The sequence below is a fragment of the Neoarius graeffei genome, chromosome 16, assembly GCF_027579695.1.
Source record: "Neoarius graeffei isolate fNeoGra1 chromosome 16, fNeoGra1.pri, whole genome shotgun sequence".
NCBI classification, from domain to species: domain Eukaryota; kingdom Metazoa; phylum Chordata; class Actinopteri; order Siluriformes; family Ariidae; genus Neoarius; species Neoarius graeffei.
Window position 1 is genome coordinate 41484133 of NC_083584.1, and position 15464 is coordinate 41499596.

The following is a 15464-nucleotide window of genomic DNA, read 5'->3' on the forward strand; positions in this document are numbered from 1 at the left end:
TACTGCGATTCCATGAGTGTCAAAGCTCTGCAATTTAATTAGGTCTTTTTGCTTACACCATGAGGGATATAGCAAAAATCTTACCAAGTCATAATGTGGGGTTTTTGCGATCAAAGTGGGACATTAAATTGTGCTTTCTGTTAGGCCATCCTTAAAAAAAAAAAAATCCGTTTCCTGTCCACCGGGTGAGCAAAAAAATTCAGTCGGGAGGGAGGGATTTTTTTTTTTTAATATATGGATGGATAAGAAATTGCAATGCTGCGTTTGCTTTTTCTTTCAGTACTTTTTTATTACAAAAGCAGACACGTTTAATACAATATGACAGTTTAATCAACTGAAACTTGTACAAAAACTTTAAGTTAGCATTTTAAATGCTGACTGCAACATTTGCAAAACTTTTACAAAGGTACTTAAAATGTTCGACACACGGACTTTTTGTAGTTCTAAATCGAGCGTTAGGCCTAGTTCGGATGAAATTACACTATTAAAATGATCACTGAATGATTTGTTTTTCTGAATCTTTACTATTTTGTTGTTCGCTAGAATACCATTTTGCGATTTCACACTTAAGCAAATGTTTGAAAACTCCGGATCGCCTTCCTTCATGGTGGCTGACATTTTTTTGTGCCGCACACGCAGAGCTGATTCGACAGGGCTTTCCACAAGCGCCGGCTGCGGCCACGCAATTAAGTCCAGCCGGCTACTTTAATGACTAGTTTTGTAGTCCACAGGCTCTAAATATTAATTTTCGATTTTAATAAAATTAAATGTTTATCTAACGGACTGACAATAATGTCAAACTGAACCGCACTCAGTTAAGTTGTGATTCGCGCTGTTTGTATTGATAATAACCACAAATTCCCCGCCGACTTCGTTGATCAGGGGAGAGTAACTCATCCGCAGCCCCGACATGCGGCGTGCGCGCGCACTCAGCGGAGGCAGTAGTGTGCGCGCGCACTCGGCGTAGGCAGTATGAGCCTTAGTGGAAAGCCCTGGGAATGCGTAAATGTCAAGTTCGAGTTTAGATTTACGAGCCTGAAAAAAACGTCGAAAAACCGGCGTTAAAAAAAATTTCACCCGCACAAACGGCACTCACCCAGCCGGTGGACCGGAAACAGAACATTTAATAATGGCCTTACATTACTATTTCACAAGAAGGACCAGGAGAGAAATAAAACCCAACAGTGCCAAAATAGATGTGTCATCCCTGTGAGCAATAATGAAGTGACATGGGGTGGGTGATATGATTTTAGATTGCGTACAACTTATAAAATAAATAAATAAATAAATAAAAACCCGGATATGAGTCTGTCTCAGAAACTGGGTACTGTGGGGGTTCCCCACTAAATACACTCGCAGTCAATAAACTATACGGTTTTGAACAGTGATGTTGGTTTTAATTTGAAATAAAATGATGAAATAAATAATACAGATAAAACCAAATCTTTGATGTGAATACTCTATTCAGAATTTGGCAAAAATTCTGCAGATTTGTGGAAAAATGGCAGCTTGATCTGGGACATGATAAATGGTTGACTACATCGCATTCCCTTAAAAAGGTTGTAGTCCACTGAAAAGTCTACAGTTATCACTAATTGTATTTTAAGTTGTAACTTTAAACACCTAAGGATTGGTGCGCTCGCAGAATAATCATAACCGTAATAAAACATCATGCAAAATATTTGATCACCGTTGTAACTCCATTTTCCGCAAACCCAAAACCAATACGATCGTGTGTTTTGATCTAAACGGAAAGCCTCAGGGTCAAGGTCATGACCTCACCAAAAGTAGTAACTTAAAATCACTACGCCATATAAACATTTAGTTATAAATCCGCGATTTTGTTTTTTAAAACGAAAGCTGAAAGTTAGGTATAGAATATGTTTCTTACAGAATATGTTACGATGGTAGCTGGGCTTGTATGAATTTCTGAGCTATAAAATGAGTTGTGGTCTATTTTTTACCGTAGCGTGTTATTTGTGTGCGGGGAAGGACACACATTAACAATTTGCATGTGTAGAATGGAATTTTCCACTCCAGCAGTTAGAAGTTGATCGTGCTTCCATTTGTGGTCTCTGTTACGCGAGTGATCTGTTCGGACATCATGTCTGAAAAGGTGAGTTTTGACAGTTTTATTTTGTTTTAGTCTTGCAGTCTAAGGCAATAGAATGTTTCTTTTTCATCTTACTTTCATATTTCGTAGTGTTTGCGTATTTTTGGCCAATATTTTGCAACCGTCGTCAATTTAGATCGAACTTTTGATAGAATCTACAGCCAGTCATTTTGCTCCGTCCGGTGCGGTAGCGATGTCCCGTTGCTCGCGCGCCGCAGTAGAGACCCGCGTGACCTTCAGCCGGTACAGTCGCTGTTCTTTTACCAGCGCCGTTATTCTCATCTTTCCGGTGTGTTCTTGATTTTTCCATTGTGTCCTATTCCGCCATATCAAATACCCAAAATGTATCGTATTATTCATATTTAAGTGAATAATCAATTCAGTCACCATAACAGCCAAGTTATCAAAAAGAGGAAATTTATTCAATATTTTCACTCATCTGTGAAGGAGGGGCTTTCATTCTTCATGATGGAGTTATTTTATATGTAAATCAGTTTTACAAAAGCATTTGAATTGTAAATCAAAATAATTTTCCACAGTGGAGGCCAGATAAAGCAAGATGCTATCTTTATTCTTATTAAACATGACAAAAGAAACATTGAGTGTTAGGGAAATGCAAAAAAAAAAAAAAACAGTAAAATTAGAAAATTTATTTTTTGACCATAATGTCCCAAATGAAAGACCAGTTTCTGAAACGGACCCGTATATCTTTATAGCCTGTTTTTAGAGAGATAGCGTGGAACGTGACGAACAGGTTTTTTCAGTTGTGCTGAAAACACTCCGAGCCCAATTTCTTTGATGAACCGCACTTTACTCTGCTCAGTAATCCAGCTCATGTTCTCACTGATCGACACAAATAACAGGCAAGAATATATAGTTCCTTAGGTCGCGTTTCCTGGTTTTACGAGGCAACATATCACATCTGATAACACAGGGAAACCAGTGCCTAAATTCAACAGTTATATGGAATTGCTGGATTTTAAAACAATGGATATGGTGCAAACAACTGTTTTCAAAACATGAACCAGAGCGTCAGAGACGCAGTAGCTCAAACGGCTGTACCAGAGAGTAACTATTGTGCAGACTGATTCGATCTTCCAAACAAAACAATCAAAATCCACTGAAAACTCAGGGAAGAGTAGCAATTTTTGTGAATTGTGGACAGACAGACAAATGGATGGACGCCGCGTGATGGCCTACGGCCGTGCGAGCTAAAAAGACAAGGAAACATGGTGAATCTGTTTAACCGCCAAGAAAGCAGCCCAAAGAGTGAGAACATGGGACATGTATGTGAACAGCGCCTCAACCAAAAACAGGGGGGTGTGGACGACACACCGCTTATGAGAAACTGGGAAGAGATCACTGATGCAGTGCCAGGATACGCCGATACGCCATAACATTCTCTCATTACAATGGCACCTGTCAAGGGGTGGGATATATTAAGCAGCAAGAAAACAGTCAGTTCTTCAAGTTGATGTGTTGGAAGCAGGAAAAATGGGCACGCTTAAGGACCTGAGTGACTTTGACAAGGGTCGAATTGTGATTGCTAGATGACTGGGTCTGGGCATCTCAAAAATGGCACATCTTGCAGGGTGTTCCGGTATGCAAACCTTTGTTTTAGCCAGCATTAACTTTTTCAGCAGTTTGGCTTACAGTAGCTCTTCTGTGGGATTAGACCATATGGGCTAGCCTTCGTGCCTCATGCGAATCAGTGAACCTTCGACACCCATGAGCCTTTTGCCAGTTCACTGGTTGTCCTTCCTTGGGCCACTTTTGGTAGGTACTACCACTGCATACTGGGAACACTCCACAAGATGTGCCATTCTGGAGATGCTCAGACCCAGTCATCTAGCCATCACAATTTGGCCCTTGTCAAAGTCACTCAGATCCTTACGCTGGCTCCAGGGTGTCTACAGGTTTGTCCGAGTTAAATTTAAGACTAAGACTTTCATACCATGTTCCAAAAAAAATTAAGACCAAATCTAAAGTCACGCAAAAACGTACTCTCTTGGGGGGAAAAAAAACTATATAATTTAATGTAACTTATTGTTCTTGTAAACATTCATCAGAAAACACTATTCTAGTAGAAGTACTTCATTTCTTTTCCTTGACAGGCATTCACACACTCAGAAAACAATATAAGGATCGGATAAACAATCAGACATGCAGTGACGATCAGAATGCAGTCACAACGTTTGAATCCAATGTAACAATGTGAAAATGCGAATGAAGTCACACACACAGAATCCAATGCAACAGTTTTTTAAAATTATTATTTTCTCTGCTTGGGGAGTCATATTGTAAGCAGAATTGTTCAATTCCATCTTTGGTCAAACAACGATGCAGAAAACAACAGTTAAACAATGTGAATGCACATACACCTGCAAACTTCAGCTCACTCACTTGAAGGGTATGCTCACTTGCACTTCTTAAAACACTTGGAACGATACCCACACACAAACAATACTATTCTCTCACATGCACGCAGTAGAATATATTCTCTCTCTCTCTCTCTCTCTCTCTCACACACACACACAATATTCTCTTACATGTCGCAGATCTATCCTCTTCCCCACGACCGTTAGTGGTGGCAGAGCTGAAGTCGGATATTTGAGGCTGATGCTCGCGGCCTTTAGCAAAAGCAACGTGCTTGGTGCTCTTCATACGAGAGTCCACCGCTCTTATCCCCATTGTGCCCAACTTAAAAGTCTTACAGCATGCTACACAGTATGCCTCGTTGGCATCTTTGGGTACAGCTTTCAGCCACCACGAGTATTTTGCATCTTGCAGCCAGTTATCATTAAATTTACATTTACCCATTGTGGCTCGGACTACCCTCCATCAACAGATCAGGCACTGAGTGGTTGTCAAGCACACGTGTGTCTAGCAACTAGGGATGTTAACCGATGACCGTTTGACCGGTGGTTGACCGAATCAACGTCAACCGGTTAAATTTTTTTTGGTTGTCGGTTTAAAAAAAAAAAAAAAAAAAACACAATCGTTTTGAAGCTGCCGATTTTGGAGCGGAGAACCTGGAATTCTGTGTTGTAAACACTTGGGGCATGCCATGCGGTGTAAGGATGACAGCTGACAAATCAAACACCCATTCAGTCATGTCCCGCCCTCCCACCCCAGCTGAAGACAGCTGCCACTCGGCGAGAGAAAAGTGTAGACACAGGCTTTTTAGCTTACAAATTACTATTCTGTTTTTTGTTTTTTTTTTTAATTATTATTAGAAGGTACATGGAGTTTAGTCCTGCCTTGGCCAGTGCATTCTGAAAGTATGTTTCGGTCTGTAGCCAACAATGCATGTTATTGCAGATCATCTCTCTCCACACAAACTAAAGGCGCAGATGCCGACTTTTTCACGGCTGAATCGTGCAGATCCGATTTTTTTTTTTTTTTTTTTGGGGGGGGGGGGGGGGGGGGGGCGCGCGTTGGAGTGTCTGAATAATTTCATCAGAGTAAATTCTGTATTAAAATGACTAAATAAGCAAATACCGTTGAAATTATTCAGACACTCCAACGCCCCCCCCCCAAAAAATCGGATCTGCACGATTCAGCCGTGAAAAAGGCAGCATCCGCCAAAAGGTGCACCGTTTGCATCCCTGTTAAACTCATAAGTTAACCGACTTTAACTGGCTAATGAGGCTCGGTGGTCGGTCAAGATTTTTTTTTAAGTTTTCGCCATCCCTACTAGCAACCGGTGGATTCGGAGCCTGCGCGGTATAATTGTGAGCATCAAAAACGATTAAACTTTTCCCCCCATCCAAAGTGTACCACATTTTAACAATATGACTGAGTAAAATCTCCATAAATTTAAGATTGAAAATTTAAGACCACGGGGTTTGAAATTTAAGACAATTTAAGACTTTTTAATGGCCTTATTTTAGGAAAATTAAATTTAAGACTTAAGGACTCGCGGCCACCCTGTGGCTCATTTTTCTTACTTCCAACACATCAACTTCAAGAACTGACTGTTCTCTTGCTGCATAAATGTATCCCACCCCTTGACAGGTGCCAGTATAATGAGATAAAATGTTATTCACGTCACCAGTCAGTGGTTATAACGTTACAGCTGATAGGTGTTTATTGATGCAGGATAGAAAACGCCCATCCAGACGTTCAAAAAAAATATATATATATGGTTTTAAGCACAGATTACCAATTTTTAAAATGTAAACATACAAATTTAAACCGACTCAGCTAATATATTTCGTATTTAAGCTTAATTTCCTGTCAATCACCTTTCCACTGACTGCAATTTAATACTGAAGGTATGAGTAGAAGTGAAGGACGCTTTAAGATTTCCAATAATACTATCCTTGCTTGAATGGTTTCCTTTAAGAATTATTTTAACATTTTGTTGAGGTTTTTTTTTAATGATTAAAATTGGTTTGAAAAAGGGTACTTTAACTTAAGCAGTGGGAGCATTGAGATTATAGGGGTGTTCACACGGCACATATTTGCATCGATGCTGCACCGATGTATTTTGTTGCGCTATATCTTACACCGGTGTAAATTTTGTGGAGCGTTCATACATCACAAACCTGCTTACTAGAGAGAAGCGTGTTAGCACCGGTGCAGCCCCACTTGCGTTCACACGGCAGTTTTTGCGACCGTGCTATACGATAGTAATAATGCGGAAATGAAGTATGCGCATGCGTGAAAATGTACTTCCTTTTCCCGGTTGTCATGGCATCACCAAGCGCCGGGAAAACAACGTGGATGAAGACACCAGTGTTGCCAGATACTGCTGACGTTTTCCACCCCAAAATATGTTCAAATCCGCCAAAATGCACTTAAAACTGCCCAATCTGGCAACACTGGAAGACACGCAGTTCTGTTGTTGATATTCGCCATTTTGGAAGCGCAAAATACCAGGATGCAAATTATGCAATGCCTGTATGTAATCAACTCTCCTCACGCGTAGCGAGTCTACCCCTGTAGCGTTCAGACGTCCCATTTTATATCGGTGCTGCCCCGCAAACTAGCATTTACTCCGGAGTAAATTTCTTAAACCACCTCCCGAGCAGGGTTAGATTTGCACCGGTTTAAGCAGCTTTCAGGGGCGACACCGGTATAACTTTGTACCGTGTGAACACTCTACCGGGGCAGCCCTGGTGCTACACCAGAGTAAAAGTTGCCGTGTGAACACCCCTTATGTTTCATAGCAGAGCTACACTAGGTTTCATCATCAGAAAAACTAATTTGATTGCTCCATTTGGTAAAATTGCAAAACAGCCTTAATAACAAACATGGAAAATAATCATAATACAATTTGATACCTTCTCCCCAGAACCCACCCCATTCGCCACAAAAATATTAACAATAAAATCTCACCTTGCTATCGCAGCTGGAATGGCATCCGGGATCTGAGTGGCCTGTCCAACATGCTAAAGAAACGAGGGAGTAAAGAGTCGACCATTTTTCAAGACAAACTGAATCCTGTCTCATCTTAAAAGTGGCTCATAAGCTTGTCAGAATTATGGTGTATTAAACAGCCATTTAAATGAGGCTTGAACATGGCTATCATCTCACAGAGCTCTATGACGAATGTTAAGCACTCACCATCTCCTTGCTGCTCTTTTCCACCACTCTGCTCGCAGATCCAGGAGTTAGCGAAGGGCGGAAAGACATGGAGCGGTTACCAGACACGGCTACAGCAGCTGGGATCACCAGTTTCTGTACAGGTGGGACAGCTGGGTCCAGCTAGCAAACCCGTGGATAATCATGAATCAGAAACTGAAGCAGTAAGCCAGACAAAACCATGCATGCAAAATATTCTGTGAAATTAGCACCATCCGAGACACATTCTCAGCTGAGGATAGCAGCAAATGATTACATGTCTTCTGCTAATGGCCACTGCATTAAAGGGGATCCGAAGTCATTTTTAAACTTGCTTTATTTCTTAATTAACGTGTTATTCAATTACGTTTTCGGTTTTGGTAACCTTATATCGTGACTCGTATTGGCAACTCATTGCAATTAAATATTATACTTATCGGCCTATTCGGTTTTTAACCGTGTTGAATACAGTTCGTTTGGTCCACGGCAGGCGTCGCTGATCCGCGTGATCTTCACGAGACTTGTGCGAGACGTTGAAACGTCAAGTGTCGGCGCCACCATTTCGAAAACTGTTTTCCAAATGAAATATTGCACACAAACGAGTTTAAATGACGACTACTGCCTACTTTTTTCAAACTTTCCTGACTGCCATCAAAACAAACAAAACTTCTGTCTGGATTACGTCAGCACTCGAAAGAGGGCGTCTTTTTGCGGTCGGGCTGAAAGAAATCAAATTAAAAGTCTCAAATCTGATTTAATATAAAGGTAGCCGCAAAGAAGAACGGATTCAGCCATGATTTAAAAAAAGACGCAGGTACTTTGAATTTATTAATGTGGGAAATACGCCCAGTATAATATGGATTTATCACAAAAACACATGCATGTATGCAGGGGGCTGCAAAAGTAGGTATACAGTAAGGATTATTCCAGTATTACCAGTATTATAAGTGGTGCTAGGTTTCATTTAATATTAGAATTCATTTAATTCATTAATTAACTGTTTATTACTGTTATTGACATGTTTGTATAAATCAATAAAATAACATTTTGTGCGAACGTTTTGTTTTTCATTACTGTATACCTACTTTTGCAGCCCCCTGTATATTATTTTGAAAACCCACCAGCCGACTGACCTGGCATGTTTTAATTGTGCGACAGTAATGACGTAAATACCAGCACGACCGACTAGTGTCCGAAAGCGTTTTGGTTCCCCCCCCCCATTTTACCAATGAGCTCACTATATAGTAATTCCTTATATAGGGAGTCGTGAGCGATTTCAGACACGGAACGTTGGCCGCTTTGATTTCCGCTGTACGTTTTACTTCAGTCCTACGCTGTCTCGCACAGGTCTCAACAAATCTCGTTTACGGCTATTGCTTTGACATATGGATTGATATATGACACAGCATATTTCAAACACTCATAACTTGCTATAGCAGCGACAAAACAGCTGCCAGAAATGCACTCCTATATTTAATAAAATGAGATAAATAGATTTCGATTATCAAAAAAAAAATTTGCCGTCAGTTCCCCTTTAAAAGGCTTGTGGAATTGGCCAGATTGCTATGTTCCCTTCTACCGCTAAAACCCAACAGGTTCAACTTTAAAGTGCATATTCTGGACCAATTTCGTGTTTTTTTTTTTAATATGAAAGTACGTCCCTTTCCACACTCATCCAGAAGGGTAATTTTGCACAAGGCCATCTGTCGACAGCAGAAAAAAATAAAATAACAAAACACGTCTGGAAAAATCCCAAGGGAGTCTGGAGCCAGATTCGTGACGTCACCTGCGGAAGTGCCAGCAGGCTGCGCGAGCTTTGCACGGTTTCAGTGCACAGCCTGTGTAGACCAAGCGCTCCCATTTCTCTCTCATTGTCCGGTCTTTTGGAAAACGATGAGTACTAATCCCATCGTGATTGGTGTTGCTACACCCTCCTACGATACATCTGTTAACCATTTTAATAATTACGCGATAACGTTGAAGAAATTTGCAGAAAACCACCAGGTCGTTTTCTCATAAACAAACCAGCGGTGACGTAGGATTCAGAGGGAGGCGTCCCGCACGCGACGTCATGAAAATCAATGTTTGCCGGGAAATCCAAATGCCAAGTTTTTTCAGAGGTGGACCAATTCACCTCAAATGGCTTGATTTCAACTGAATTTTTCTGGTATTGCGCAAGGTAAAAAAAAAAAATTGCACAGAATGCAGAATGTGACAGATATTTGACCAAAGTTTAATATAAAATAGGAGAATTACATTGATCTTGCTCCTGAATTTATCACTAAGCTTGCTTGTCCCATTTAGCTAGAAGTGTGCAAAGTATTATGGGCCACAAACACCTGTCAAACATTACAGCTTTTAGTTGCTCGTGGATGAATAAACTACTGTTGGGAATCAGTGAACAGCTGTCACAGCTGTCAGCAACTAGCAGTGCGTTTTGCCCTACGTCTGGTCTAGGTTGTGAAGAACGCTGAACAGGACTGCAGCAGCTGGCTAAAACACGTCAACGTCTGAGATACCAGACAAACCTTCACTTACCTTTTTCCTCTTCGGCTGGAAATTACTAACATCTAGATCGGTGTGATTCAGCGACTAGGAAGGAGAAAAAAAAAGGGGGGGGGGGGGGACCTTTAAGTCAAAAACAGTTAATTTAAGAATTCAGATTTGACAATTTCATAAAATGTCTCACTTACTGTTGACAAGGGAGAAGAAACTGTTGATGGAATTCTTTTCGCATCCTAAAATGAAACCAACAAAGAAAGGTGGAGTCCTGATTGTCATATATCTGAAGAGCTACCATGACTACTAATGCATGCACTTTTCAGCACTAGGCATTTAGACAGGGTTAAACCACTCACAGCAAGAGGGCTGGACATGCGCTCGAGTGACTGCAGGATGCGTCTGGCTATGGCGCTGGTCACGCCACAAGGCTGAGCTCCTGCCGGTTTGGCCTTGATCTGTCTCCTCACTGGAGCCTGACGAACATGCATAAATTCATCCAGGATATTATTTTTAATCTTCCAAGGCGAAGTGATGATTAAAAATAGCTCATTTGCAGCAGCAAGGTTGTTAAAAATCAGTCCAGGAACGCACTAGAGGGTCGAGTGCACATTTAATTCAATATACAGCAAATGACTCTGCACTAGAAGCTAGCCAATAGCATACCACTTCACCTGCATACGCCAAATCAAGTGATCAGCATGACATTTATCCTGCAGGTGTTCTCCGCTTTAACAGACTGACTTTAGCTAGCCTAGTATGACAGATTTTACGTCTCGATTCTCTATACACACACCTGATAAGGCGTGGCCGGCCGTGAACGAGCCATCTTAGCAGCTGCAGCGCCTCCATACATGGTCTTCCCTGGATAGAAGGGAGAATCTCCCAGCTGACTTGAGTTCAGCACTGAACTGTTCATCGCTGACTGTGAAAAAGCAAAGAAATATGAATACAGCCGCCAACTGGCTCAGCCCCTGTGTAACACTGTAAAGCCGACAGTACAGACTGCGAGCAGCAGGTTCAGGTTCAATACCAATAAAAAAAATATGTTAAAGTGTACATAATGCCTTAAAATGAATATACAGTACATCATTAGTAATGACCAAAATGAATTAATACAGCAGGAAGAAAAATAAAATAATTTATAATATCAAGCACAAAACTACTGATAAATCGCGGCTTCCGGATCCCAAAAGAAGGCAGCCTTGCCTCAGGGCAAATTTCGCATGACATCACACATGAACCCCGGTTATCTGGGTCGTTTCCGTTCATCTGACTCCATGCTCGTTTAAGCCTAGGTCGCAACCGGATGTACGATTTTTTTGGCTGTGCGATTTTTGGCGTTTCCCAAATCGCCGCTTTTTTTTGTTCATGGAGAAAGACGCACGTTGGCCGTAAGTTTGTCTTGCAACCTGAAAAAAACGTAAGCGCCCGTAGAGTTTGTTTGACATGACAAAGAACCTCTGTGGCCGGTCTGCGGCCGGTCTACGGCTCGAAAATCAGCACGTCACACGCGCGCCCTCCATGCATTTCTTGCGTTTTTTGCACGTAGACCGGCCGTAGGAGCGCGTACGGCCGGTTGTGACCGAGGCTTTACTCACTGAGATTGGATATTGTTGCTGGAGTCTTACAAAAATAACGATGGGAAAGCGCCACATTGTGTTCAGATGTTCAAATTCCTATACAACAGGGCATTCTGTTCACAAATTTCCGAGAGAGAGAGGAAAAAAAAAAAAACAAAACCAGACATCTAAAAGCGACAGTGGGTCAAGTTTGTGTAAATGAAGCGGGCAGATTTCATGTCGCCCACTAATAATAATCTGACTCATCAAATGTTCACCACACCACCACAACGACCACATGGGAATTATTGGAGCAAAAAGAATCCCATTTATTTAATAAACGGCATTTGACCTGACATTTGGACAGTTCGTCGATTCCCTTACCGTCACCACACACTGCACCAGACGCAGGATTATGAGCAACATTTACACGCTCGCGACATCCAATCTTATATCTGATGCACTTTAACAGGAAGAAAAACGTGTGCGCACAATCATTAATTATTAACTGAAATGTGTTAAATGCTCTCAGATTGCAACATTGAAAGACTATTTGTTTTTAGTTTTGTTCAGGAAAACATGAAGGTAACTACCGCGTTCTGCACATCTCTATCTGTCCATCTCACTCACTACAGAGGAAGACTGTTGTGAACTGGCAGTTTCTCGTCTTGGGGGCTTGAAAAGATACCCATTTACTCCAGAATATCCTTGATAATTGTAATGGCACTCCGTTAGCTCTTCCTTAGTTACTGTACCATTTCTAGAGTCAGTCGAAAAAACACTTTTTCCACGCGAGCGACGAGACATGACAACTTCCCATGTCTTTCTAAAATGTTTACTTAAAAACAACAAGGTAGCTCACAAAGTCTGGCGCACGGTCAAAAGACTGTGTTGCTTCCACCGTGTTCTGACTTGAAACTAAGGTATACACAGTCAGTGAGGTCACGTCATAAGATTTAGAACATGGAACTCTATGTTCTTTTTCTATGTTCTAAACTCTTTTCTATGTTCTTAAATTATCATCATTCATTTTTAACTGTTTTTAACTTAAATTACTATTGCTTAACTGGCCCTTACAATAATCATCTGCCCTTTCATCTGATAAATAAGAATCACAATCAGAATTCTCTCCAAAACATGATTCCATTTCGAGACTGGTCGAACCACTGCTGCGCACAGGAACGAAACTGATAGCTGAATTGTTACACGTTCGACGTCATGCAACCCTTCGGGATCTTCCGGATGAGTCTTGGCAGGAAAAAAAATAAATAAATAAAATAATCGGCTGATCTTATTGATTTTCCATCAATTTATGGCCTTTTGGATCAGCTATGGTTTGAAAACGTGTTCAATCAACAATGATTTGTACAAGGGAAAAAGTGGAGTTTAGAGGCATTACATACACTTTAAGAGATCTAGTGCATTGCTTGACACGTGGACAAAGCTCCCAGTCTATAACAGCACATGGACTACGGACACCCACATGTGGCCCACTTACTGATGAGGAAGTGCCGAAGACTGACAGGTTGAAAGCTGGCTTCTTGAGACCAGTATGGGCCAGCTGTGATCCGGACTGTGTGCGTTCTGTCTCTGGAGACCAGAGGAGTGGTATGGTCTTTGAGGTGGGTACATCTGTAAGAAGAAGAGAAGAAAAAAAAAAAAAAGTGTTACACTCTATAAGCACCAGAGAAATTTATCTGACGTACATCGTCTCCATAACCGCTCGAAGCCTCATTAACATTCTGTATAATGAGCAAGTTGATTGTGACCGCTGAAGCTCTGCCTTACCTTTATCAGACGCTCGTGATGAGAAGCCACTCGTGGTGGAGATATTGTCATCCTCATGCTGAGAGCTGGAGTCCTTGATCTCCTTCACTAGGGAGAAGCTCGAACTTACAGCAAAGGGGCTTGGTGGTAAGGGAGCTGTGGATGTGGAGGGCTGGGAGAAGAGGGCACTCCCGAGTGCAGGGGAGCCATCGTGGGAAGGGAAATGTAGGTGGGAACGGTTGAGTGGAGGTCTGGAGAGACCGTCCTGGAAGTTCAGCGACGCTCTGCTTGTAGAGGGTTCTGTGAAGGTAAATCAGGTAAATAACGATGCAAAAATACTGAATCATGCACCCCTGAAGAGCATCAGAACTTTTAAAAAAAACACCCCACATACCTGCATTACTGGTGCTGGGCTCTGGGGAGTTGCGTCTATTGGGGAGCGAAGCAGCTTCCTGGTTGCCGTTAGTAGGAGGCAGTATGTTGTTCTGCTCCACCTGCGTATGGGACTCTCCTTCTTCGGCCACCTCGCCATTTTTGAAGTACTTCTGTAGCCAAGATGGGACTATGCTCTTCACGGTGTCAGTTACTCGGCTGATCAAACCAGGCTGCTGTGGGAAAAGTGGCATATAGATTACACGGTTCTCCACGAGGAGTTTTAGAGGTGCGCAGGTAATTTTGAGTTAGTTTCTTTCAAATATCAAAGCATTTTGTGCAACCATATTTTAGAGATCATGTTAGGCTGTGTAACTATTACAATGCATTTTGCTTGAGTCTGTATGAATGAGTTTAAATTACAATGTCATTTTTCTTTTTTTATCTTCTTAGACTGTTAACTGGTGAACATGGATGGAGCAGTGTAAATATAGCCATGGAGCAGTGTAAATATAGTTAAAACAACATCTTTTCAATGTACTTTACTCTCTAAAAAAAAATTATTTTTTCCAGTGGTGCCTGCAATTACATTTCCATTTCAAACAATGTCAGCTTTTGTGGAGCAGTGTGAATATAGTTAATACAAAAACTTTTCTGTACTTTTTTTGTAGTTTGCTAAATAAAAAAATATATATATTTTTTCCAGTTCCATTTCAAACAATGTGTCTGAATATGATGTGTAAGTGTGTAATGTTTGATGCATGATGTGTTTTGTACCAGTCCAATTGATTCCTCTATTCTAAATGATTACTATTTGAGAGTATTTTATGCAAATGAGATATGTAAATTTATGTAAATTTGTTTCAAGGTCATCCGATTGACCCCCCCCACCCCCCTATATTTTCAATCCGTGGAGAACCCTGGATTAGCATCCGGCATCACAGCAATAAGCGCCAACAATTACTCATACTTTCAGGATTAAAGATGCGGTTTGCAACGTTGCAGAGTGCTTCTCAACTTAAAGCCAAAACCCCAAAAATAAACTCCTTTATACCGACATAATATCCAGACATGTTCAAGTATTCATTTGTTCATATTCGGACCTGTATACTGCGCATAGATTGTTTTTCTTCTCTCCGAGGTTCAAATATCGCGCTCCGAGTACAAATTATACGAGAGCATCCGAGATTATGACATAATTTACAGGTGTCTCCCATAACCCAGTACGGAAAGTATAAACCAGAACGGGACGGTACGTTACAAGAACGTTAATGTTTTCTAAATATTCAGGGGTTTCATACTTCACACCTTGTACTCACACGTATCACTGTCATGTATTCTTTGATTCTCCAGTATTATTATTATTATATCCTGTCACATTGTATTGACGTTATATTCACGATATCTTCAATCAAAATTGATCTAAAAGCCCAGAGCTCCAATTACGGAATATACCTCGGCGTGACGTCACAAAGAAATCCCGTGTGGCGGAACGAGCGCCATCTCGAGTAAAATGTGGTTTCACACCGATTGTGAAAACGTGGGTCAGAAAACAGAAGCTCAGATCCAAAAAAAAAAGATAA

At 41.2% G+C, this 15464-nt stretch overlaps 1 protein-coding gene across 2 annotated transcripts in view; it reads right to left on the reverse strand.

The window, feature by feature from the left end:
* nup153 (nucleoporin 153) overlaps nt 1-15464 on the reverse strand; it is a 78838-nt gene that overhangs the window by 24026 nt on the left and 39348 nt on the right. The window contains exons 2-10 of one of the 2 annotated variants that reach the window (XM_060942967.1): nt 13904-14114; nt 13531-13809; nt 13241-13374; nt 10977-11105; nt 10540-10656; nt 10375-10419; nt 10220-10273; nt 7685-7825; nt 7457-7509 (exon numbers count right to left, since the gene is read on the reverse strand). In XM_060942967.1, coding sequence (XP_060798950.1) covers nt 7457-7509; nt 7685-7825; nt 10220-10273; nt 10375-10419; nt 10540-10656; nt 10977-11105; nt 13241-13374; nt 13531-13809; nt 13904-14114 — 1163 coding nt within the window. Of the gene's footprint in view, nt 1-7456; nt 7510-7684; nt 7826-10219; nt 10274-10374; nt 10420-10539; nt 10657-10976; nt 11106-13240; nt 13375-13530; nt 13810-13903; nt 14118-15464 lie in introns of both variants that reach the window. The other variant, XM_060942966.1, reaches the window with a different exon arrangement.